A 27,425-nucleotide genomic window follows, 5' to 3' on the forward strand; every position below is an offset into this window, starting at 1 on the left:
TTATTAACCAAATTAGTTTCACTTAAATCTAATCTTTACCTTTTGATTTAAAGACAATAAATTTCCAATTTTACTCTACCCTTTGCAGAATACGATCATAAAAGGTTGGTACGCAGCTCTCAAGTAATTGCTCAAGAAAAAAAATACATTATTTCTCAAGTAATTTTGACAGCTGGTTACGCATTGTGAATGATCTACATTAGAAGAGCAAGAGAGAATAAACAAAGAAAACAAACTTTGTGCGTAACTTAAGCTTAGTACGCAGCTCTCAAGAAACGTAAAAACTTCATATAAAAAAACTCTTAAGAAACGGTCAAGAAACTTTCCTGCGATAAATTTACTTGTGCTAGTACGCAGCTCTCAAGAAATCTAGTACTAATTTTTGATACTTTTTTTCAGTAAAATGTGAATATGGCAAACCTGGTTTTGCGAAGAAACATCAAATCAACAATTGTTTCTTGAAGGAAATTCGAAGTAATCGTCAAATTCATCCTAAATTAGTTGAAATCATTATTATGAAGTATATTCCATTTTGAAATGTTGTATAAAACCTACCAATCATCAACAACATTTCTTAAATCTCAATGAAAATATGTATGTTACCATACACATACACACATACATATTACGCACAAAGTTTGTTTGTAGATCATTCACAATGCGTAACCAGCTGTCAAAATTACTTGAGAAATAGTGTATTTTTTTATTATTTGTAGAGTGCATACATATGTATGTACTTTACTTCATTACGTTATGCTGGAAAAGATGTGCAGAGATGGAAGAGAGAGAGAGTGCGTGCCGCAAACGATAAAGGGCACACGCACACACACAAAGCGCGCTTCGCTGTAGACTGCGGAAAACCTTATGTGTGCAATATTTTTGGTTTTTCAAAAACTTCAACCCGAAAGAAAAAGGATTTGATTTCGGAAAATTAAAAAAATAAGTATGCCACTCGCGAGCCTGGAGCAAATGCTTTATTTAGAAAAAAATTTATAAAAATCGCTTCACAACTTTAGGAGATTAGCCGTTACAAACATTTTTCATATAAGCGATTTTATATAAATAGTATAGATTTGTGGACGGCATACTGATATTTAAAAGTTCTTCGACATCATTATGGCCAATTGTGAATTGTAAAATATGTTGCTCTTAATTTTACAAAACAAGTACACAAAATCCAGATTAAGTGTTTTGACAAAGATAAATTACATCACAAAATATTATGTTTATTAAAATGTATTCCAAAAGAGTTTTCACGAAAAGATAGAATATTTTATGTGGCTCAGAGATGGAAAGCAAAGGAATTTCGGCAAGTAATGCTTTATATTGGAAAAATTATTTTTAAAGATATATTGCACAAAGATTTATATAATCACTTTTTGCTTTTACATAAAGCATATCGTTCTGTTTCCTGTCCTTCAAATCGTCGATACAATTTGCAATGCGCCCAACAACTCATGGAAGCTTTTGTTGCCGAGTTTGCTTTACTGTATGGAAGAGATAAGATCAGTTATAACGTACACAACTTTACATTTAGCATAATGAACTGAAAGCTATGGAAATGCTGATTATTTTCTCAGCACACAAATATGAGAACTTCTTACTTAAGTGAACGGCTCAATAACAGTTTCGTTGAATGGCATTGGTTTTTAAAAAGGAAAACTCAACATTTTCACCACTTGGTGAAAAATATGAAAACTATTTATAAGTAAATGAGATACTAGTTCAACATGTTTTTTCTATCTGGAAAGCGTCCTGATAATTTTTGCAATACAAGAAATATGACTATTTTTAAAGTACATATGTATGTGGTTTTCTGGTGGATGACAATGGAAAGTAGTAGTCGGTAACTTTTTTACAGGTGCAGAAAGTTGATTTCAATATGCTATAGACTCTAAAAATTGCTTAGGAATATACATATGTATATGAAAAATCTCTTAATGCTAATCGAAAAAAAATGGAATGCGTGCCGTGTGTATACTGTAAAATATTTTGCATTCTGATGCTGATTATTTTGTGTTCATTCCAATCAGATATCAATGTCAAAACAAAAAAGTTAGTAAATGTTGATAATATTTTCATTTCAGATCTGATAAATTTATTATTACCGACAATGTTGAAGTTCAAAAATATTCCAAACCCAGGTAATATTGCTGGAAACTATATCACTAATGGTATAGGTAAAAGCATTAAATTACTTTAATTATTATTAAATTATATCTTTTCTAGAAAAAAAATGAAGAAGTTCTCGAAGTGATAAAAAATTTGAAAATAAACTTGATTGCCTCTCAGCCGAAATCGGAATGTTAAAAGAAACTATGTGCAAACATACTGTATTGAAGTTAAAATTTTTCCTATTAATTATACAGTGGAGATAAATACAGCAGAAGAGCTGATTAAAAATACCACTTTTATCAATCCTTTGTAAAGAAAAAGTTATTTGTTTATGTTATCTATTTTTTATCTTTTGCAAAAAGAAAAGAAAGCAAACTTTTCATTCTATGGGGATTTTGAAAAATCTATTAAGCTGACCTTTGAAAAAATGCACGTTTTTCAAGTTCCGTTTGACAATTGCCCAATACTTCTCTATCGGGCGAAATTCTGGAGCGTTTGGAGGGTTCTCCTATTTTTTAACAAAATTGAAATTGTTATCTTTCAACAAAGCCAAAGTGGAATAATCGTAGAGCACTGTGGGTAAATCGGGCAAAAATAATGTTGATGTGTTTTTTTATGAAATGGTATACATAAGTGTCTACCTCTTATAATTGTCGGCCGAGGTGGGGTATGTCCATTCTCTTTTCAAAGGTCTTTTTCAAAAATTTGGCCCATAGTGACGCCCAGCACGAATATTACAAGAACTCCTACCGATAGTGTGAAAATGGATGAAATCGGCTGAAAACTCCGCTCACTCCACATATAACGGTACTGTTCAGAACTAATAAAAGCGCAATAAATCAAAAACTACATAAATACGACAGAAACGTAAAAATTTACCGAAAAAATGGTATGACAAGGCTTTATAAGGAACGTGGTAAAAATTGGACGATGGGCGTGGCACCGCCTACTTTTTGGTGAAATCCCATATCTGACGGATTTCGATAAAATTTGGTGTGTGGCACCAAAGTAAGGAACGGCTATGTTCGGGAGCAACCGAACACTTTGTACTCTTGCAACTTGCAAGAATTAAAGTCAGGGAAATACCTTAAGATGTAAAACGTCAACGAAAGGATCGGATTCTAAGAAGTTTTATTTATACATATATTCTATATACATAACTCATAAACTGGACGATAAATCCGGCATAAGATTTGTTAGAAAAACGTAAGTCATTATATGTAGTATACCTTAATTATCGTTAAGGTACCTCACATACAATCACTAATCATATAGAGCAAAGTTAGCCGGATGTTCGAAAATCCTGGTAATGGTTACAAGGGGGTTGGATCAAGTTTTTGCTCAAATGTATCCCTTTTTGATACAAAGATACACTGTCATCATTCAAACACGCTCTCCAAATTTCATTGAGATAACTCAAATATTGGCTGATATATCCAGCATAAAGTCACCTGGAAGTTCGAAAATCTTTATATTAGCTATATGTGGGCTCAGGGAAGTATTGACCTGATTCGACTATTGTCAGGGAAGGATTATCCCTGAATTTCAATTACACATCTCACACATTGACCGATATTTTCGGTTAAAAGTCAACTATTCATACTGGGGTCCACATATTCGCTACCTAGGGCCTTGAAGAGTTTTGGTTGGATTTGGACAACTTTTGGTCAAAAGATGCCCAAATCATTGTAAGGAAATGATTACTGCAAATTTTTTTCCGTTATATTAATTCTTAATTTATGTAATGGAAAGTGAAAGAATCAAATGGAATTTTAAATTGTTTTACATATGTATATGATAAGGAGGCGTAGTTGTTGTCCGATTTTGGCTATTTTCACAATGTAACATAGGAATGTTAGGAAAATGTTACGTACTAAATTTAGTCGAAATCGGTTGGTCGGGTCCCGCGGTATGGGATTTCACCAAACTCGATTAGGTTTAGGTGATACGCACAACCGTTAGATGGACACAATTATAATACTCAGTAGCAACTGGTTGCAAGAGTATAAAAAGAGGGTTTAAATAAAAAATTTAGTATTTGTGTAAAAATCAAGCACGTCGAAACACTACTACGACTACAGTGCAAAGTCACCTCCCAGATCCCGTAAAGGTTGTTGTAGCTTAAGTGGTTTATAATGGTATGACTGTATGTCAAAAATGGGTTGAATCGGACCAATACTTCCTTAGCCTCCATATACATAATATAAAGATTTTCGAACTTCGGCGTGACTTTGTACCGTATACATATACCAATATGTGAGTTATTCCAATGAAAATAAGGGAGCGTTTCAATAATTTTTCCAGAATATTCATTGATCTATTTGAGGGTTCTAATTTCAGTGAAAAATATCTATACATATGCCAACAATTCTAATTAAAACATTAACTGTAAACATACATACATACAAGATGTTTATATATGTATGTATTTACCTGCTATTCCTACCTATTTCTTCTTCTTCTTCTTCTTTATTGGCGTAGACATTGCTTACGCGATTATAGCCGGGTTAACAACAGCGCGCCATCGTTTTTTCTTTTCACTACGTGGCGCCAATTGGATATTCCAAGCGAAGCCAGGTCCTTCCAACGGAGTGGAGGTCTTTCTCTTCCTCTGCTTCACCCGGCAAGTACTGGGTCGAATACATTCAGAGCTGGAGTGTTTTCGTCCATTCGGACAACATGACCTAGCCAGCGTAGCCGCTGACTTTTAATTCGCCGAGCTATGTCAATGTCGTCATATAAGTATCTCATACAGCTTATCGTTCCATCGAATGCGATATTTGCCATGGCCAACGCGCAAAGGACCATAAATCTATCGCAGAACTTTTCTTTTGAAAACTCGCAACGTCGACTCATCAGTTGCGAGTTTTCAAGAGAATATAGAGTTTAGTTTTTGTTCGTCGAGAGGGGACTTTACTTCTCTATTGCCTACTCAGTCCGAAGTAGCACTTGTTGGCAAGTGTTATCCTGCGTTGGATTTCCAGGCTGACATTGTTGGTGGTGTTTATGCTGGTTCCTAAATATACGAAACTATCTACAATTTCAAAGCTATGACTGTCAACAGTGACGTGAGAGCCAAGTCGCGAGTGCGACGACTGTTTGTTTGATGACAGGAGATATTTCGTCTTGCCCTTGTTCGCAGCCAGACCCATTTGCTTTACTTCCTTGTACAGTCTGGAGAAAGCGGAACTAACGGCGCGGGTGTTGAGGCCGATGATATCAATACGGCACAGCCATATTAGTTTTAAAATAATACCAAACTCGGACATCGCGGCGTAAAGGCAGCACGAAAAGGAGGACGATGGGCTTTAAACTTTCCCACAATATGCTCTATAGAACCTTATATGCGATGTTGAGGAGGCTTATCCCACGGTTGTTGGGGCAGATTGTGGGGTCTCCCTTTTTGTGGATTGGACAGAGCACACTTAAACTCCAATCGTTGACATGCTTTCGTCCGACCATATTTTACAAAGAAGCTCATGCATACTCCTTATCAGTTCTTCGCCGCCGTGTTTGACCGGCAATCCATCGGCCACCGCTGCTTTGTTGTTCTTCAGACGGTTAATTGCTATTCGAACTTTTCGTAGTCGGGCAATGGAACATCGTCATCGATTGGGGAATCTGGTTCGCCATCTCAAAATGTTACACTTTTGCTGGAGAGGTTTTCCCTTCATAATTTCAGTATAATTTCCTATAAGAGTATGCTTCGGTCTGTTAGTCGCCCCATATTTTCGTAGTATATTCGAGCATTACATCTGTCAGCTAGGTTATCAAGCTCTCCATAATCACGCATTTCGGCCTCTTCCATCTATCCCACCCCGCTCGTGTTTCACTTGCAGATTTACGTAAGCAGCTTGAAATGCCGTCCCACAGTGTTAGGTCTGCGGGGCAACGCACGTCAAGGACACTGGTTACGAACGTTTCGATCCGGTTATACCCAAGTAGCTTGATAAATTTTTTATGCTGAAATATATATAACAGACAGCCATATTTGCGAGTTATCTCAGAGCTTGTTTTACTCATAACAGTGTATCTTTGTCCCTAAAATAGATAAAATTGATCTGGCCCCGATATAACTAATTTTAGGATTTTCGAACATCCGACTGACTTTACTTCATAATATTGGTGGTTTTATATGATAATAGTTAATAGAAGTCGGGACCCATATACTAAATATATTTGTTTTAGTTTTTCTAATAAACATTATACCGAATATGTCGCGCAGCGTACTCGTATGTATAAGTATATAAAGTGTACACAAAACATTTTTAAAACTCTCTTAAACCTCAATATACTAAATTATTTTAATATTTCGAAACACTTATGTACACATTTTAAACAAGCGTACCAAGAGCAATTTTATACATTACATACATATGTATTTTATGAACAAACAAAGTAATTCGGAAGTCAAAGATTAAATAACATTTGGGTAGAATTCTAACAACGTCAATTTTTAATATTGACAAATACCCGCTCTTCCTAAAAGAAATGCACGAAATTCAAGAATAAATCTTTCAGAAAAATTAGAGAAAATTAGAAAGTATAGCATTATATCATCCTTTGTACAATTGTGTTATAAAATGCTGACCATCGATCTATGGCGATGAAAAGTTGTGGTACGGAGAAGCGCATTTTTGTTGATTTTCTCGTACTGTTGTTTTTTTTTTGTTTTTTTTGAAAATGGAGGAGAAAGTGCCTGGATATTCCACCTCAATACAACTTTGACAACTAGCGTGTGACGAGATTTTTAGATGAATCTATTAGACCATGTCGATTGGGTTATGACGAATTTTGCTAAGGGCAAGTACATAGTTCACTAGATCTTCTGTAGACTACTCTACGCCAAAAGTATTTTGTAGTAGCACAGCAGCGGGCGCATGCAAGGTACATTCATCAAGAGCAAAAACACATAAAGATTTCAATGGAGATGCAGTTCTGGCACTGATGATGAAGTAGCTTGATTTTATTTCTATTGAGGACAGGCACTACCTGACTAGCTTCGAGCGCACAGTTAGCGAGCTCAACGCTAGTATTCCCGCTCGCTGTTGGTGTGCATGCTCACTTCCTTGAAATATGCTTTGGTTCGTAGAAGTACGTCTACCGTTACCTTAATAGCAGCCGATTCTGATGGAAAGACATGTTATAGTTGCCTGGTAGCTTAAAGCTAGGATTGACGGAAAGTTTCAGAGAAAACTCTCTCCTCCAATGCGTATCCACTTTCAAGTAACAACATTGGTTGTATATCATATTCGATACATTACTCACTTACTTGCTCTTCACATGTACATATGTACATGTATGACTTATGTATGTAGAAAAAAGTTTTAGTCGATCAATACTTTCCAACATTCGTTCATAACCACAGTTCACATATTTTTACACGAGCTCGCCTCACATGATTTAAATCAGGCCCGTCCAACATAATTTTGTGAAGGGCCAGGTTTAGCATTTTCATAACCGTAGCGGGCCAAAAAAAAAAATAAAATGACCTTCAGTTTTGGTATATTTATTTATTTATAAAAAGCAACATCACATAAATCTTAGTATATTATTATTAATGTAACTATGGCCTTAGCATATAAAGATATTCCTATTCTTAAAATCTAATTAATGAGATGTCTGAAATTTTTTCTGTTTGCACAGCGCATCTATGTCAGCTGGAGTTTTAGAAGTGGCTATGCGCAAAATGCCTTTAAGATGGCTATCTAATAAAGATGATCTGGTTTTTTATTTGTTAAATTTCATGCGAGAAAACAGCTGCTCGCAAACATATGTACTACCAAATAAAGAAACATGTTGAATAGCCAGATTAGTAAGGTTTGGGTATTGACTGGGTGTAATTTACTTTTTGTTAAATTAAATTAAGTTTGGAAGACAATATGCTGTTTTTAGATGAGAGCTGCTTTGCAATTCTATTAACTCCAGCTGTAAACTCAGCGCAGCGCCTTCAATTTCAACATCAAATGGATTTTGAAACACTTTCATGCAGGGAGTTTGTGATTTGAAGTCTGCGAATCTGTCGTCAAACTCGTTCCTTAATCTTTGTAACATCAACACGTACTTGTCAAAATCCAAGGTATCTTGCTTTCCTGTAGATAAGGTCTCCCAATGAATCAACTGCTTTTGTTCCAGCTGCTTTTCCAACAACAAAAGCTTTTTTGTGAAAGCTAGAACGTGTTCGTATAACTGTGTGCATAGTTGGTCTTTCCCTTGTAGTTTTAAGTTAAGATCAGAAAGATATTTAGTTATGTATATCAACCAGGAAAGCCAGATCTGCCAACCACTCCTCATCAGTAAGGAAAGTAATTTCTTGGTCTTTGTTGCCAAGAAAAATCTTTTAGTCGTCCAGCATGGAATAGAATCGTTTTAGTGTAGCTGCTCTGCTGAGCCAGCGAACGCGACTGAAGTCTTCGTGATCTGAACCGACATCAGCCAGAAAAGCCTGGAACTGTCTGTGGTTAAGCCCTCTTGCGCGTATAAAATTAACTGTCTGCACTACTTTATTCATCACGTGTTTCAGGCCTATACAACTGGGATGCCCAAAGACTATAAGAGATGGCGGGCCGGGTGAAGGGCCTATGCGGGCCGGATGGTGGCCCGGGGGCCGTATGTTGGACAGGCCTGATTTAAATCAATCCCACATTACACGAGGCTGATCTGCAGGTACATATGTATACTTATCTACATACATTGGTTCAGTTTAATGTGCTCATATGATTTGATTTGAACCGAAGTCGGCCATACCTTTCACTCTATCGTGATTGATGCAAAATTGTTCATATTGCATTGGTCGGTATTTTAATAGAACAACAATGTTGTTGTATATCGCGCAAGGTCGTTTGATCTAACTTAATAATATTCATTGCAGGGAAATGCAGCACCCTAACAAATAAATTTTTCAAAATTTTAATTTCGGTACCTTTATTGGATCTCAATATATTCATTGAAAAGTGAAAGTATCTGATTTTGGAGTTTAAAATAGTGTTATGTTCCCATTGAAGTATTTCTAAACCTCTCCATATGTAGTTCTACCATGACATAGTTTCTATAAAATGTAATGTACATATATGGTACGTTTAGTATTTTTCAACAGAACTTATTAATAGGGGATAAGGTAATTTCAATCGTTATCACACTATACGAAAAAATTGTGAAAGAAAATGTTTTTACTATTTTTGATTTTGATATACTTAAACTTTAAGCCTACTAGAAGGCGGAGCTAATTTTACTTTTGTAGATTTACTTGTGTCTTGGTTAAAGCCGTTTATAACTTTCACTTATCGATAATTTTCAATTCCAATCTTCTCAGAGGGCCAATATACATGTATGTACATGTGCAGTACTTCAGTAAGATATATTGAATACATACAAGTATACCCTGAACAGGGTATATTGAGCTTGCCACGAAAATTGTCGCACCCAGAATGAAACGTCGGAGACCCTATACAAAATATATTATATATAAATGATCAGCATGACGAGCAGATACTATATCCATGTCCATCTGTATGTTCATCCGTCTGCTTATATAAAAGCGTATTAGTCCATCAGTTTTTGAGATATTGATCTGAAATGCACCGTTTCAAAATCGCCGATACTGGACCACTTTATAAAATACCTGCTATACAAACTGAACTATCGGAATTAAGTTCTGGTATGGAAAACTTTTTGTTCAGTAGTACAATTTTCGAAGAAATTGTTCAGATCGCACAATAAGAACTGGCCGGTAAAAATTAAGTTCTTGTACGGAATCTTTTGTGCAAAGTTAAAATTTTGTTTTATTTTTTATAAAATTGAAGCTTGCTCGGAGAAATTTAACTCGGTTCGTTAAGATGGTCATTTTGATATACGTACTATACATATGCATATATATGTTTTTTTGCAAAGCTGAGGCGTTTCACCCGATTTCGAGCAGAAATATAAGGTTTCTTTCTTGGTACTCTACCATGAAGTCCATTCTCATTTAGAGCTCTGCGTACGGTGGAGGAGCTAACTGGCGTACTTCGTTCCTGGGAGAGATTTTCAGCAATTTTTACTGCGCTAGAACTCGGATTTTTTTTAACATCTCGAACAATATTTCGTACTTCAGTTGCACTCAGTATACGTGGGCGCCCAGATCGATGAGCATTATTGCTATTTCCACGAATTGTATTATTATTTATAATTATCTGGATCGTTGCTCGACTTTTGTTGAAAATTTTGCCAATTTCGCCTAAAGATTTACCATTTTTTCTGTGACTCACCACTAAATTTCTAATATCAACTGAAATATCTTTACCGCGAACCATTTTGACGCAACCACTCAGCCCGAATTAAAGCAACGAAATAAATTTCAACAGTGATTGAAATTTAAGGACTTACTCAAAACGTTCATAAGCATTGGCGCCAGTAACGGGACTTAAAAAATTCAAATATGAGAATATTGCAGACTGTATGCTAAGTTTTGGTTGCATTTTTTTGGTGTTTTTTCCTTTCAATTTGAATATTCTGTAAATAGTTTTGGTGTTGTTGCTGAAATTTGCCGTTTACAAACATCATACTGAGTATGGTATATTAACAAAAAAAAGTTTAAGAGAAATCGTTTTCTTTAAAAAAAATTTTACGTTTTTCATGCAAGTACTAGCTGTATGCTAATTTTTGACGCTGACTGTATATTCGTATATATTGACCACGCTACTCTAAAATTTTTATGAAATAAGAGTTAGTTCATTTATATATGTAGTATACTAAAGGACCCCGAACACGCTTTACTGTGGCTAAAGTATACACTAATTATTAACTAAAATAACCCCGTGTATTACTTCCAAATTTGAAAATAGTTGATACTAATTTTCATCGATTTGTTATTGAGCACAAAAAAACATAAAATATATTATCACGTATTATATTTTTTAATTTTATTAATTTTATATTCAACTTGTAAGATATTATTAATTTGTTAAAGTTGTTAGCTGATCATACTTGTGATATTGAAAGAGGGTAGATCATTCTTAATTTTTAACAATAATATTTATAGTTTTTTAATTATAAAAATTTTCAAATTCATTTTAAATCTGCAAGAGGAAAGAGGAACATTTCACCATTAAAATTTTCAGTCAAAATGGTTGCTATACATAATAATATTTCCTGCAATCTTTTCGATTACCAAACTTGGGGCGTTGCTTAATTGATTATTTTATTAAATAAAAATAGTTGAACAATTTTCAACCGATGATTATATGATATCATTCCGGGATATATCTAGATAATTTTCGTTTTCATTTTCATCAACAACAGTATCGAATGATTTAAAATAGGTACATACATCCATTTGCTTGAGTTCAACTGTTATTTGTTAATTAATTTCGTGAAATTCTACATTTTTAGCCAATAAGAATATATTCCGATTATTGAGCTAGTTATGATTCAAACAATTAATTTTTACTTTCAGAAATATAATCTCACTTAATCAAATTTTTTTCGTTTTGAACTGCGTATTTGGTTGCCGTTGTATTCTATCATTCTCAATATATAGAAATTGTATTATATCTGAGACTGAATCAGTTTGCAATTGCTCACACATATTTAAGGTTGCCTTGGGATAAGTGAAGAATGACAATCCCAGACAGTGGTCATTAACCTTTTTATCAACACTGCAGCTAATCCGTTATTTTTTATGTTTGATATTGCGTTTGGTTTGTTATGAATGCTTATGCGTCATTCGCCCAAAATCTAGCAAAGTGGCCGCAATTCCTTGGCGATGCAATTGTCAATGCGATTTTCTGTTGTTATATTAAAAATATCTTATAGCAACAATCAGTATAATCCATGTCTACGCAAATTGCTTTACTTTTACAGTAGGTATGTGTTGTTATTTTTATACCCTGAACAGGGTATATTAAGTTTGTCACGAAGTTTGTAACACCCAAAAGGAATCATCGGAGACCCTATAAAGTATATATATAAATGATCAGTATGTCGAGCTGAGTCGATTTAGCCATGTCCGTCTGTCTGTCTGTATATATACGAACTAGTCCCTCAGTTTTTAAGATATCGTTTTGAAATTTTGCAAACGTCATTTTCTCTTCAAGAAGCTCCTCATTTGTCGGAACGGCCGATATCGGACCACTATAACATATAGCTGCCATACAAACTGAACGATCGGAATCAAATGCTTGTATGGACAACTTTCACATTTGACAAGATATTTTCACGAAATTTGGTATATATTATTTTCTAAAGCAACAATGTAATCTCCGAAGAAATTGTTCAGATCGGTTAACTGTAGCATATAGCTTCCATACAAACTGAACACATAGTTACTAACAGAAATGCACCTGTGAAGGGTATTTAGCTTCGGTGCAACCGAAGTTAACGTTTTTTCTTGTTATTACTAATTTTTTTTAAGTGAAAAAATATTTTAATGAAAATTACCAACATGAATTTTGAATAAATGTTTATGATTTGAAATACAGCTTTTGTATTTGTAAATTGTATTAAATTTTAACTTAAAGAGATAAAAAGTATCAAATGTCCGACCACTGGTTCTAAGCTTTCTCCCCTCCAATTTTCAGCCAAATCGGTGCAGCCGTTGTTGAGTTATAAATAGTGTAACTAACACGTTTTTCTTTTATACATACATACTTGTACAGTTATGTGAAAAATAATAAGGATGCATAAAAACAAGACAAGAATAAAATTGTAGTAAGTCATGAAAATTTCCGCAAGTTATCGGCATTTTTTATCACTCCTTAGTTATAAAACAGATTCCGTTTCGTAAAAAGCTATTTTATTCTTAACAAAGTCCGCAAGCAGTTGTGCGATTACTAAGGACAGCGTGCTATTTAAAATCAGTAACGAAAATAGTCATACTGAAACGTGTTTTTTTGTAGAGATAAGGCAAGATCAATACTTTTGGTTTTAATATCAATAAATTTAAACCTGGTTTTACTTTTTATTGTATCAATATGGGAAAGGATAAGCACTGCGATCCAAAAACTCGAGAACATATTAAATATATTAGTGAAACAAGGATAGTCGTACAGAAAAGTAGCGAATTTACTGAATGCTTCCAAAACACTGGTTGAACAAGCAGTAAAACGGGTTTCCCAGATTGAAACACGCGGCAGAAAGTCAAAAATAGCGTTGTTTGTCAAGTAAATATAGTTTGCTATGTTAAGAAAAATCCATTAATTTCGTCAAAACTTATCAAATGTAATTTGAATATTAATGTTGACCCTTAACTATCTGCAAAGTACTTATAAAGGAAAATCTGAAGAGCTGAAGCCCAAAAAAAGTGCCTATGTTGAACGTGCAACGAAGGCTTAAGTTTGCTGAAGGACATGTTTCTTGGCCTAAAGAGCAATGGTGCAACATTGTCTGGTCTGACGTAACCAAAATCCACTTATTTAATTCTGATCGAGACAACCGATTATTTGGCAATACCACAAGAATTTATGCAGGACAACGACCCTGAGAACACGGCTAAGTGTACAAAAGGGTGGTTTAGGGTCAATAATGGAATGGCCTCCGCAGTCCTTGGATCTAAAATCCATTGAAAATTTGGGGTATACGGTGAAAGCTAATAGAAAAGTGTCCAAGTAAAATGAAGAGCTTTTTCAACTTATTCAAATTTCATGGAATGCAATTCCAGTTTCCGTCTGCCAAAACCTAGTTGATTTTATGCCAAGGCGGTGTTGATCAATTTTAAATAAAGAGGAATTTTCAACAAAATATTAAACTAATAAGTAATTAATACATCACTTCTGAATGAAAACTAGTTACTTTTTTTTGACTAATTATTGTATTTTTTTAAATAAATCACGAAGTGTCCTTATTTTTTTCACATACTAATATCGTAAATTTGAAAACAAATGTAAATAAAATACAAAACATAACAAAATATGGTTACAACTGTAAAAAAAAACTTATTTTTAATTTGATCTCAATAAATTTGATTAGTTAATTGCCGTTGATTTGCCCACATTTCTGAATTTCCATTAACTTCATTAACTGCAGGCCTCTGTCCTTATTATTTTTCACCTAACTGTATATGTATATTGATAAGATGTACAAGTTTAGAAAGCGCAAATAGAACAGCTTGTTAGTTATGTGTTTTTGGGGGGAGGATACATTTACTTGAAACATGAAGATTATTTTATTAAGTATAGTAGTATTTAAACAGTTTAATATCATGGTGGAAACGTTTCAAATCGACTTTCTAATATCATATCCTACTAAAAAGAAAAAACACATTATAAGTCGTAGACGTGCGAGTGACATACTTTATTGTAATAGTTCGTGTATTGATTAGAATGAATAGAAAAATTTCTCAAAACAAAACGTCCAAGTTTTGAGACTGTGACTTCAATGTCACGATGGGTGTGCAGCAACGCCTGGCCGATCAATGTATCTTGAAGCGAAGTGTCGAAAAAGAGCGTTCAGAGCTCGCATTCATCACAGGAAGTGTGCAGAATATTCGAAGAATATGGGGTTTAGGTCTTCATCGCAGTTCTTCAAGGTTTCCAATGTACAAGGCGGTAACTTGTTGTCTTTTCACTTTTGTTTCTGTCCCCAATGGCACTGCCAGTGATCAAGTTCACCTTTTAGCTTCAGTCGTCGCATTATCCAAAAGGCCTTTGAATTCATCTATCAAGCAGTCAATAGAAATCCATCCAATACTTCTCTACAAAAGCGTGTCTCCAAATCTTCGACGAATGTGTCCAACAGAGGGATGTACACTGATTCCCTGTATTTTTCTTCGCACGTTCTCACGCATACATTTCCGCAGATTCTTGGTATTTTTTCACCAACTTTCAGTTCTGCCGCCATTTTTTTCGTGCCCCAATAAATTAATCGAAAATGTTCCTAAGTTTTTTGTCTTCGATTTCGGAACTTTACAAGCCGCGTATCTATCATATTTGATGCCTTTGCCAGATTGATCGATCCTTTCTGAAGAATCACGTTGAGTGAATGAGTTAGAGAAAGCAAAAAATCTCAATTTTAAATTCAAATTAGCTCTGCGTTACTTTATATTTTAGTAAAAATATTAATAAAAAAAAATATAATAAAATAAAATATTAATAATCCCCATTTCCCTCCTCTGAATCCGCTACTGATGACATTCTGTATATATACATAGTATGTACATAACGAAGAAATTGTAATTTTTAAACAGTAAAGTTGGCTGCGGTAAGCGAAAAAGGTGTAATTTTTATGAAAAATATCTTGTCGCTCGATAATTAGTGATTGTACCAATGGATTTAAGTATTATCAAAAATTAATTCGTTTTATATAAGTATAAGTTGTAACGTAAAGTTGCTGCTTTATTTATGGATGCCACGTAGGCGTTAACGCGCCGCTTACTGCTTTTATTTAGGTACGCCATTATATCGTTTAGATTTATGTAGGTGTTAAAAATTCCTTTGAAGTAACAAAACTTATATATTCTACGAGTGTGAAGAGTTTTTAAATTATTTATATACATATGTAAATATTTTACAAAAAATGTTCGTTCATTTCCTAATCAATATTACTAATATTTATATTTCAGACCACCCAATTTTAATATGACAGCGACACGTGAGTATTTCTCCAGTTATTTAATTTAGATTAATTATTTATATAATAAAATAAAATAAAGATGATGTAATCTTTCCAATATGTTGTCTTGACAAACAAGATTATTATTATTTTTTTTTTTTTGCGGGTGAAGGGTGCTCATCGGTGCTATCGTCACAGCAGCGGTATGTGCCACTTGCAGGTCACTAAAAACCCCCCCTCTAAGGAACCGTCGCCCACCCTGGGACCGCGTTTGCATTACTTCAGGGTGGCGTTCCATTTTTCTCATTGAGAGATTTACATCTGCGCACCTGCGTCCTGGTTGCTGCGAAATTCTTGCTGATCTCCCAGTTGGCTTCACTCTCCAACATGACGCTGACTAAATTGTCCGCGTTTATTGGGCCAACCAGGTTTTCTACGGCGGTGCGTTCTTGTTGCCAGCGCACACATTCAAAGAATGTGTGTTCAGCGTCGTCTTCTGTCGCGTCGTTATATAGGCATGACGGCTCTTCGACTTTTCCCATTCTGTGGAGGTACTTTTTGAAGTATCCGTGACCGGATAGTAACTGAGTTGTGTAGAAATCGACTTCTCCGAATTTACGGCTTGTCCATAAGTCTAGATTTTTTATTAGCCTGGCCGTCCATCTGCCGCGTCTTTCATTCTCCCATCTTTGTTGCCATGTTGTTATTGTGTCTTTCCTTATTTGTTGAATTGCGCTCTTGTTGTTATTGGATGATTTCTTTAGCTCCCACAGCTTTTTCCTTTCATATGCTAGAAGGTCAATTGGGGCATTACCGCTTATAACTAATATTGCATCGCCTGATACTGTCCGGTACGCTGATGCAACTCTGAGGGCTGCGGTGCGGTGCACTCTGGCCATTACCTTACGCCGATTTTCCTTTTTAAGAGCGTCTGCCCAGATCTCGGCTCCGTATAGTAAGACGCTTATTGTCGTCGACATTAGGAGCTTTCTCTTTTCTTGGCTGGGGCCCCCCATGTTGGCCATTAATCGACTCAGTTGAGAGGTGATCTTCGCTGCCTTTCCTGCGGCGTGCTGGATTTGAACCCAGAAGGTTAGTCTGCGGTCCAGTCTTACGCCTAGGCAGTTTACTGCTCTCTGCGTCCTAAGAATATCGGTAGTTGTGTGCATGCTTATCTCGAGAGGTATGTGCTTGTTTGTTAGCAGCAGCAGCTCTGTTTTCTCCGTAGCGAGCTGGAGGTTGTGTGTGTCAAGCCATGTTTGCGTCCGTATCATGACCTGATTCAGCTTTCTTCGCGCTTCTTCTGTGTCCCTTGCTGTGATTACTGCCGCAATGTCGTCCGCGTAGCCAATTAAATATGATTCGTCTGGCATTTCTAGTTTTAATATAGCGTCGTAGCTGATGTTCCACAAGTCTGGGCCTAGAATGGATCCTTGTGCTGCTCCTGACGTAACCGCTATCTGTCGTGACCCTTCTTTGGTTTCATACAGCAGTTTTCTGTTGCTAAGGTAGCTCCGCGCCACAGCCCTGAGGTAGTCGGGTATCTTGAAGCTTTTTTCGAGAGCGTCAATCATGTCCACCCATCTAGCACTGTTGAAAGCGTTTCGGACATCTAGAGTCGCCAGTAACACTATTCTTTTATATTTATGCCATCTACGCTGCGCTGCTTCTACGCTTTCGACGACGCCTTTTTATTTCTCCTATTGTTGATCTACCGGGTCTGAAACCATATTGTCTAGGAGACAATCCTCCAGCTTTGTTAATGGCCGCTTCGAGTCTGGGTTTTATGAGGCTTTCGTATAGCTTTCCCGCTGTATCAAGCATGCATAGAGAACGGTAAGCTGATGGCGAATTGGGGTCTCCTTTTCCCTTACTGATTAACACTAGCTTCTTCCATGGTTCAGGGAATATTACGGTTTCAAGGCAGGCGTTGTACATTTTCAGTAGTACTGCCGGGCGCTCTGCAGCGATTATTTTGAGGATTTCTGCTGGGATCCCGTCCGGGCCGGGTGATTTGTTGGCCTTGAGCTTGCCAGTGGCTAACTGCAGCTCTTTAAGGGTGAACAGGGGGATTTGCGCAGATCTTAGTGTTTGTTCTGGATCACTAGCACTGCTTTCGTGTGTGGGGAATAGCGCGTTCACGATGTGATCCATTTTGACAGTGGTTAAGTCAGGCGGCTTTGCTCGAGCGCCGAGTTTCTTCATAACTACTTTATATCCGAGTCCCCAGGGGTTTCTGTTTATATCCTCGCGTAGTTCCTCCCATTTTTTCTTTTTGCTGTCGTCGATGGCGTGCTTCAGCTCCTTTTTTGCTGCTTTGTATTGCTCGGCTTCTTCGGGTGCGGCTCCTCTGCGCCTGGATCTCGTGTAGGATCTGCGAAGGCGGAGGCATGTGCGTCTGAGTTGGGCGATATTTTCAGTCCACCAGTAGACTGCTGCCTTATGTTTGCTGTGGGAAGCCTTGGGCATTGATTTTTTACAGGCTCTTATTATATTAAACATTGTGTGCTCGACAATTTCTTTTGCATTATTTGGGGAGCTGCTAGATGGGTTTTGGTCGTCTATTGCAGAGATCAGTTTCGAAGTATTTAGCTTCGAAATGTTCCACTTCCGTGTTGCAGTCTTTTTCCTGTGCTGGTTAGCGTTTGTTCCAGTATCGATAGTGAAGGAAATGTACTGGTTATCGCTACCAGTGTAATCCTCCAGGACTTTCCATTTCTTTATTGAGCCTGCCAAGCGTTCTGATGATAGAGTGATGTCTGGTGTAGTTTCCTCACATCCCGGTCTTCTAAACGTGGTTGCATTCCCCGAGCACTATTAGACTTAGGCGCGCAGCCATTTCTAGGATGCGCTTTCCCCTCGAATCCGTATTTGGCATACCCCACTCTACGGCTTTGGCATTTAGGTCTCCGGCGATTATTAGTTGACCTTCTATAGACCTGGCTATGTCCTCAATATTGTCGAGCTTTTCCTGGAATTCCTGTATGCTATCGCTTGGCGTCAAGTAGCAGCTAATTACTGTAAAAAGGTCGCATTTGGCCCAGACAAAATCATTGCCGTTCCCTTTGTCTACAGCGATGGCGTTACTCCCTGGTGGTAGCCATATAGCGGCGGTCGAGCTGCTATCTTCCAGCCAGGTACCTCTCTCTTTCTTTAGGTATTGCTCGATTATGATGATTAACTCGTAGGCGTTCTCCATCACCATTTGCGAGAGTAGTGCGTCAGCAGCCTTGCATCTATGCATGTTGGCATGTAAGATATTCATTTGTTTTGGTATTTCCTATATACCATACATTTCGCGGAACCCGGGATATGGTCAACTTTTTCGTGTTTAGCCTCCACGCAGAGACAGCATGAGGGAGGCTTTGTGCACTCTTTCATTTTGTGACCTGGGCCCTATTGCACCAACCGCTTGTCATTAGCATTTTAGCAAATTCTCAAAACTACGCAAAGTTTTTAGTTGCACCAACTTGATAAGTGAGAGTCACTCAATTGAGTATTGCTAAGTAAAATGTATCTCAATGCTATTGATAAGCGTTGCACCAAAAGTTTAAATTCAAAGTCAAAAGTGCTTAGCAGAAAAGTAATAAGTTTTGCAAATTAGCAAATTTTGTAAGCACTTCGTTGCACCAACAACTTTTACTTATCCCTTCTCTTCTCTCAATTTGCTAAGTTTTGCATTGTTTTGCTATCTATCATGACAATGATAAGTTTAGTCTGAACAAATTAATCAGTGCCTTAGTACGTGCTCGAGCTTCGTGAAATATTAATAGGAGTAAAAAAAAACTAACAAAATGCTTCGATTCGAACTTTTTAATATTTTGGAAAACGAACATTCGCACAATTCGCGTGTTACAAACGAAAGGATCAATTACAATTTGGATATTAGTGCGGTAGAAAATTTTCGGCTAACTCGTAGCCAAATTGAAAAAATTTTGCTAAAAATAGGAGCGCATCTGCAATACACTAGTAAGCGTAATATGTGCTTAAACCCCCTGAAACAGTTATTAACCACTCTGCACTGGTTAGGTAATGGTGGCCAATATCATGGAATTGCGAAAATGCATGGGGTTCACAAATTAACGGTGTGCAGAGTAATCTATCGATTGGCAAATATCGTGATAAACGAGTTCATGGACGTAACTATTCGTTGGCCAGAATTTGAAGAAAATCAAAATATCGCCACACAGTTTTTTAATATTGGTGGATTTCCACAAGTCGCAGGGTGCATTGACGGAACGATGATTGATATAGACGCGCCTAACGTTAACGAGGAACAATTTGTGAATAGGCACGGAAATCATGCGATTAATGCAATGATGGTTTGTGGACCTAATTTTCAGATTTATGCCGTAAATTGTAATTGGCCAGGGAGTGTGCACGATGCCAGAGTCCTACGTAATTCTAATTTGTTCGGCAGATTTGAAAACGGATTCCGTCCATTCCCTAATGCCGTAATTTTAGGAGATAGTGCTTATCCGTTACTGAATTGGCTAATTCCTCCTTTGCGAAACAATCCGACGTCGCCACAAGATCAGCTTTTTAATAGAGCGCATAAAAAAACAAGGAGGATTATTGAAAATTGTTTCAGTATGACTTTTAGACATAGATTTGTTTTTTAAGATTTTTATAGCCAAGTTATTTTTACAGGTATCCTTAAAGAAAAGTTTCCTTGCTTGAACCATTTACGGTTGCAGCCAGAAAAAGCAGCGAAAATAATAATAATGTGCTGCATTTTCCACAACATTTGTCGAATGGATGCACAAAATGATGTGGATTATGACGAAGGAATTATGAATGGAGCAAATGAAAATGAAAATGAGCAGCCCTTTCAGAACACGGAGTCACTAAACAATTCTGAAAGGCTCCAAAGTCCGCTAAATTGGTTTAATTAATAATTTCTTCTTTTATAAGAAACCTTATTACAAAAAAATTAATGCCTTACCCACGAGTTTACAGGTTACGAAACTTTAATTTGTACACATTTGTTATTTCATTTGGATTTGGATTTACATATATATATATATTTTAAACTTAAATTCTTCTTAATATAAAGTTTTCAGAAAAAAAAATAAAATAAAAAGAAAAAAATGAAATCAAATAATTCAATGATATACATATGTATATACTAAAAATTATTATTAATACGACAGCAGCGGACTTAATGAGAGAGTTTTATCATTTTCATTCATTGACTACTTCTCCAAATCCGCTGTGAATTTTGATCGTTTCAAACCTAATTTTTGTTCTAATGACAAAATTTTTAGCTTATTTTTGTAAATTTCGGTTTCTAAGAGTTCAAGCTTCAACTCCTCATGTCTATCTTGTAAATTATATGTTATTTTCCTGTTGGTTGGTCTCGTCCTTTCTGGTTGGATTTGTTCCAATATATTGTCCAAATTGGAGGACACTCCATCGCTTTCGGGTTGGCCGAGACCCTGAACAACTGTCGACTCATTGCCCAAAATGTCAAGTATGTAGTTGTCGACTTCATCCAGCAATACGTTTTTGCCACCCGCAGTGCCTGTCCTCTTGGCATTGTCTTTTTTCGCCTAAAATGAAGCGAATTTTTAAATTATAACTAGGTAATTATTAAAAAAAAAAAGATCCTGCTGTGCATGTACACGAAGTAAGAATTGAATCTTGTTGAAAATAACTGTTAGCTGCAGCAAAAAATCTAAGGAATAACAATAATTTAATCGTCGCAGCGAATAATGGTGTAAACAACAAAACTACAGAAATACTCTTGCAATTTTGTTGCTTTAGCTGGAATTAGACCGTTTGTGCATTTAAATAAATTTCACTCACTTGCAAGCTCACTTGCTTTTATTTAATTGCTATTCCTAGAATCGACCGAAAATTCTTTGAAAATAACAAATTATAACAAAATTACCAAAGTTCGGCTCTTCCAAAGGCCAAATAAATTATCTCTGGCATAAGTCCATTCGCGATTAGCAGCAGCTAGTCCGAGGGATTGTGCCGTCTTTAGAACTTCAGTCCAACCATCTTGCTTTTGCGTTTTGCAAGTTGAATTATTTTGAAAAGATCCAAATAAAGAATCCTTAGATGTAGATAAATATATTTATTGCATATTCATGTATACATTCTAAATATGATAATCAAAATAAACTTACTTTTTTCTCCTTTATAACTTGTAAAACGGCCAATTTATTGGCTTTGTTTTGTGCACGCGACATAGCACTCTAAATAATAAAGAGAAACTGAGCAATATTATCGAAACGTACATTGCTTTGCTCCACTTCTCATTGAGAGCGCTTAGCACATTATTGGAAAAGTTTTCTCTATTTGCAAAGCAAAAGAAATTGTTGGTGCAACGCTTATCAAATCAACTTATCCAAAGTGCTCGTCAGTTTCGACAAGTTGAAAAGCTTATTGATAAGTTTAAAGTGCAACACTCATCAACTTTACTTTTCAAAAAAAACTCTTTTCAAAAATCATCATCAAAGTGAAAAGTGCTAAGTGAATGGTGCAATGGGGCCCTGGTTGGCCGCATTTTATTCAGACCCCTTCTCCTCTTCTATCGGGTCCTTTGCAGTCCCAGGTTAAATGGCCTGGTCCAAAGCAGCGAAAGCATCTTTTTGGGGTTTCTTTCAGTCGGAGCCTGCAATTAACCCAGCCGATTATTATGCGTGCCTGTCGCATCAGTGTGTCAGCCTTATCCTCGTCGAGCGTTATATATGCCCTGACCTGCTCTCTTATGTTAGGTGCTGTTATGCTTATCGTCAAGTCTCCGATGGAGTCTTGTAGCACTTTTTTTACAGCCTCTGCTACTTCCTCCTTTGTTGAAAGGGAGTCGAGGTCTCTGATCTCTATTGTTGCTTTTGTCTTAAGGTCGGCCACAATTGCGGATTCTCGGAGGGTCGTCTTGAGTGCCTCGCAGAAACTGGCTTTTGTGGATTGTCCCTTCTCCAGCTCTAGTAGTAGAGCCTCGGATCTTGTTTTGCGGATCCCTTTGATTTTTACCTCCGCTTCTCTTAGGTTTTTGCTCCTTTTGATCCTTGCTACGGATATTCTTGAGGACCTCGGCGTAGCTGTTTCCTTCTGCTGGCTTAATGATTATGGCCTCCGATTGTCGTTTGGGCCTTCTTTTTGCTCTCTGATTTGAGACGGTATTCTTCCCTTGTTGTCCTCCCTTTTTGGTTTTTTGTTTTCCGTTCCTTCGGTTGTGAGTGTCTTCCTTGCTTTTTTGGGCAAGACTTTCTGCCACTGGCCGTCCTTTTCGCTTCTTGGTCGCACTGTTTCTCGAGGCTCCACTGGGCTTGTCGCCCGCCGCTTCGAGGTTGTTGGCTCTGGGGTCATGATCCGTCTGCTTAAAAGTCCGCGTCTTTTCTCATTTTCTGCGATGAGCCAGTTTCTGCGGTAACTCTTCATTACATCAAAGAGTTCGTCCAACTGTGCCGCCCCGTTCTTGACATCCAAGCTGACGTTCTTTTGCTTTGCCATCGCCGTCTTCATGATTTGAACGATACTCTTACATTTTTCCAAAGATTCCTCTTCTAATCGTCTCATTTGAGTGATGTACTCCTGTTTCGGTGAGTTTTGAGGTCCTTCTGTGGTGGCCACTGGGGTGCTCTTCCCTTCTCTTTTTGCTGGTGGTTCCTGTGTGACAGGAGTTTCTTTTGAGGCAATTTTTTCTCCCGCTTTTTCGACTTGCTTGGGAGTGATGGTCAGTATAGGGGATCTAAGCATCCTACTACTTCTGCGGAACACGGTCCCGTATTGAGCATCTTTGTTTTGTTGTTCTTTATGTGATTCCTTCTGTTGGTGTTTTTGTTGTTGTTGTGGTGTACTCATTTTAGATCTAGTGGGTCTCCGCTTCAAGCCGCTATCTCCGCACGTTGTAACAGTTGCCCTTTATGAACCCCGTGGTTATCTATGCAAGCAGGGAGGCCACGCTAGGGTTGACACAAGTCCTTATGAGAGCTTGTGTTCAGAGCCAGGTTCAGGCACGAATCAGGAGCTCGTCTCAACTGAACCTGTACGGCCAAAAAAAAAAATTTTTGGCGACGTGCATTGAACGTACTTGAAGACCTGCCAGGGTTTCAACGAGACGGAGGCGAGAGCAGTATTAGCCTGCCAGCCATTTCGGTAAGATGTCACTCTTACCTACTGAGGTGGTAGAATACTGCCCTCACCAGCCCTTTGTCAGACTAATCCATTATTTGTTTCCAGTATTCCATAATCAGAACCTTACTGGCCTCGATTCTGATGGGCGCTTGTCCAGGGTTTTTCGCCGTCGTCTGTGCACTTTTGGTGCTGCTTACTGTATGGTTCCCTCGTCGCTTTGTTGCCTCCCTCTCGTGGGTAGGTTCTCCCTCGGTGCAACCCCGGTGGGGGTTGTGGACGCTTATTTAAAGGCGGCATCTTCTCGCCTCTTCGCCGGAGGTTCATTGGGCATATTAGGCGTTTTGAGCCAAGCCCTCCTCTCCTGCAGCTCTTGGTCGGGGGCTGCGTATTGCTATTCGCAGCTAACCTACTTAGCGTAGGCCGTCCACTATCCGCCTGCTGTGACCCCGGTAGTAGCCTGAGTTCAGCCCCACCCAAGATTATTTGTACACAATTATTATCACAGAATTAACAAAGTTTTTATAAGATGGGTATGAAATTAAAATCCACAACAGGAATAATATAAATTTTTAGTTTTTATTACTTTTACACTTTATTACATGAAGTCTTTCATTAGTTTTCTATAAAATTAAAATAATATACATGAAGCAGAAAATACAATATATATTAATTAGGTGATTTAAGAATTTAATTTAGCTGAACATTTCTTAGTCTTTCATAGCATGTTGCACTGACTATATGTAATTTTTGTAGATATTGTTATCGCTTTTATTCGGCATCGCTCTATTTACGCACGATTTTCTCGTAAAGAAATATACCATATGTAAAAGCAACAACAAATTTATCGAGTTGAAATCGTACAGATTATGTTTTGTTTTCCATATTTTAGATAACTTGAATGGTTCAGATAACAAAAAGAAATACAATTTCCTTTATCTTTGGTTTTAAAATATATAACATGAAATTAATTGTAATAGCTGTGTTTTATTTGACCATCGTAAGATTTAGCTTATTTCATATTTTCACTTAAAAACGAAGTGTGTTGGCAACACAGTATATACAGTAGATAACCTTTTCGTGGTAGCTTTCTGAGGGGTGAATAGCGGCCATCTTGGATTTTCAGAGGTAGCAACGCAGTGCTGTATATATTGAGGCAGTAAATACTTACCAAATTTATTCTATTAAATAACAAAAACTATAAATATTGTTGCTTAATATAAAAGGAAATTATTTATTGATGACATATATTTACTAATATGTATTTGATTTAAACGCCATAGTGTGTCTTGTTTCGCCCATAAAAATATCATTTACTGATAGTCAGATATTCTTTATGTAGTGAGTTCTTATTAATAAAAAGCAGCCCTGTTCTTAGAGCTCGGTGGTGAGTTTTCTGAATGTATTTGTTTTCAATTGACAGACAGAAAACATAAAAAGTTTGTATTCGTAAGTTTTTGAAATATTTACCAATAATTTTAATTTGAAAAGAAGATATTTAGGCATTTGAAGCTGAATTTTTCATACATCGTTCTAATTCTCATCCGTATACTATTTTTGATAATTTATTTTTGAATATTTAAGTTTTGCATTTTAGAGGTTTGCAATAAACCGCGTTACAGACTTTTTAGGTGTTCGGTTCTCCGGTAGGCCTATTTTCACCTTTTCAACTTAAATTAAAAATAATTAATAATTTACATAAAATTTAATAAAAATATTGCACAAAATAATTTAATAATTAATAAAGATTTTCTCACAATAGATGCATCCAAAATCCTACAATTCTATTAAATATATTAAATACAGAAGCTAGCTTTTAGAAGGGGGTAGTTACCGCTGAAATGCTCAAAAATTTGATGTGCCGAAAATGAGGGCTGGCTGCCTGCCTATTAAAAATTCTTAAAGAAAAATATGTTCTAATTCTTATAAAAAGTATTTTAAAACGTCGGGTTGTGAATTTTCGTAGCAATAAAAAGGCTCTACAATTTTTAATATAAACTTTATTATTAACACTAATATGTATTCTTATTAAAAACTTCGACATATCTTTCATTTCAAACTCAATTTCCAATTGATGTTTTCCTGTAACGGCTAACGAGTTGTCAATTTGTATATGTCAAACGACAAATTACCACCCAGGATTGTATCCTACTGCATGAAAAAATTTGGAAATACTTGAAGCGTGTTTAAAAATTCCACAAAAAAAAAACAACTGATTTAACATTAAACAACAACTAATATCCCAATAAAATTGAACAGATATGCAAAGTAATTCAATATAATCACTTAAATAACGTAAAAACTTGCATTATTTAATATCTTTTAAAGTCTCGGTCATCAAAATTTAAAATTTATATGTAGTTTAAATGCTAACACAACACCCTGATTACCATGAAAGTAGCAAAAAAAGTGTAACACAACACCCTAAGATTTTCTAGAGGTGAGTATATGTATGTAAACAAAGAAAAGGTTTATTACTGTATATACTGAGGTTGGCAATGCGGGCGGGAATAGTCAGCTGATATTCAATTTGTTTCAAAATGTCTGATGTCTGATGTGGAGAAAAAGTTAGTTTGAATTCTTCAATTCGTAAGCCTGATATTAAATTACTATATAAATATATTTATTTTGTTCATTTAATGGTATTCTTCTTCTTCTTTTAGACACCGCTAACGCGATTATAGCCGAGTTAACAACAGCGTGCCAGTCGTTTCTTCTTTTCGCTACGTGGCGCCAATTGGATATTCCAAGCGAAGCCAGGTCCTTCTCCACTTGGTCCTTCCAACGGATTGGAGGTCTTCCTCTTCCTCTGCTTCCCCGGGCGGGTACTGCGTCGAATACTTTCAGAGCTGGAGTGTTTTCATCCATCCAGACAACATGACCTAGCCAGCGTAGCCGCTGTCTTTTAATTCGCTGAACTATATCAATGTCGTCGTATATCTTGTACAGCTCATCGTTCCATCGAATGCGATATTCGCCGTGGCCAATGCGCAAAGGACCATAAATCTTTCGCAGAATTTTTCTCTCGAAAACTCGTAACGTCGACTCATCGGTTGCTGTCATCGCCCAAGCCTCTGCACCATATAGCAGGACGGGAATTATGAGCGACTTATAGAGTTTAGCTTTTATTCGTCGAGAGAGGACTTTACTTTTCAATTGCCTACTCAGTCCGAAGTAGCACCTGTTGGCAAGAGCAATCCTGCGTTGGATTTCCAGGCTGACATTATTAGTGGTGTTAATGCTGGTTCCAAGCCAAGTCTCGAGGGCGACGACTGTTTGTTTGATGACAGGAGATATTTCGTTTTGCCCTCGTTCACTGCCAGACCCATTTGTTTTGCTTCCTTGTCCAGCCTGGAGAAAGCAGAACTAACAGCGCGGGTGTTGAGGCCGATGATATCAATATCATCGGCATACGCCAGCAGCTGTACACTCTTATAGAAGATGGTACCTTCTCTATTTAGTTCTTCATTTTTTGTTTCCCGTCGTTTTCCACAGCCGTATTTGTTTTGGGGGATCCAAAATTTAGACATCGCGGCTAAAGGCGCTCCTTTTTTGGGTGTCGAAAGCAGCTTTGAAACGCGAAGAGGTGGTGTGGCGATTCTTCTTCCGGTCTTTTTTCCCAAAAGGCGCGGGAATATCGGGCGGTTTTTGAAGCCACACTGATAAAGGGCCAACAGTTTGTTGACGGGGGACTTTTAAAC

General features: G+C 36.9%; 1 protein-coding gene across 10 annotated transcripts in view; it reads left to right on the forward strand.

Moving 5' to 3' along the window:
• Nucleotides 1–27,425, forward strand: part of LOC126763961 (uncharacterized) — a 74,483-nt gene that overhangs the window by 33,568 nt on the left and 13,490 nt on the right. For 5 of the 10 annotated variants that reach the window (XM_050481735.1, XM_050481738.1, XM_050481741.1 and 2 more), the window contains one exon: nucleotides 15,650–15,678. In XM_050481735.1, the coding sequence (XP_050337692.1) occupies nucleotides 15,650–15,678 (29 nt within the window). Of the gene's footprint in view, nucleotides 1–88; nucleotides 105–2,087; nucleotides 2,145–15,649; nucleotides 15,679–27,425 lie in introns of all 10 variants that reach the window. The other 5 variants (XM_050481739.1, XM_050481734.1, XM_050481740.1 and 2 more) reach the window with 3 other exon arrangements.

The sequence above is a fragment of the Bactrocera neohumeralis genome, unplaced genomic scaffold (genome assembly GCF_024586455.1).
Source record: "Bactrocera neohumeralis isolate Rockhampton unplaced genomic scaffold, APGP_CSIRO_Bneo_wtdbg2-racon-allhic-juicebox.fasta_v2 cluster09, whole genome shotgun sequence".
Taxonomy (NCBI): Eukaryota; Metazoa; Arthropoda; class Insecta; order Diptera; family Tephritidae; genus Bactrocera; species Bactrocera neohumeralis.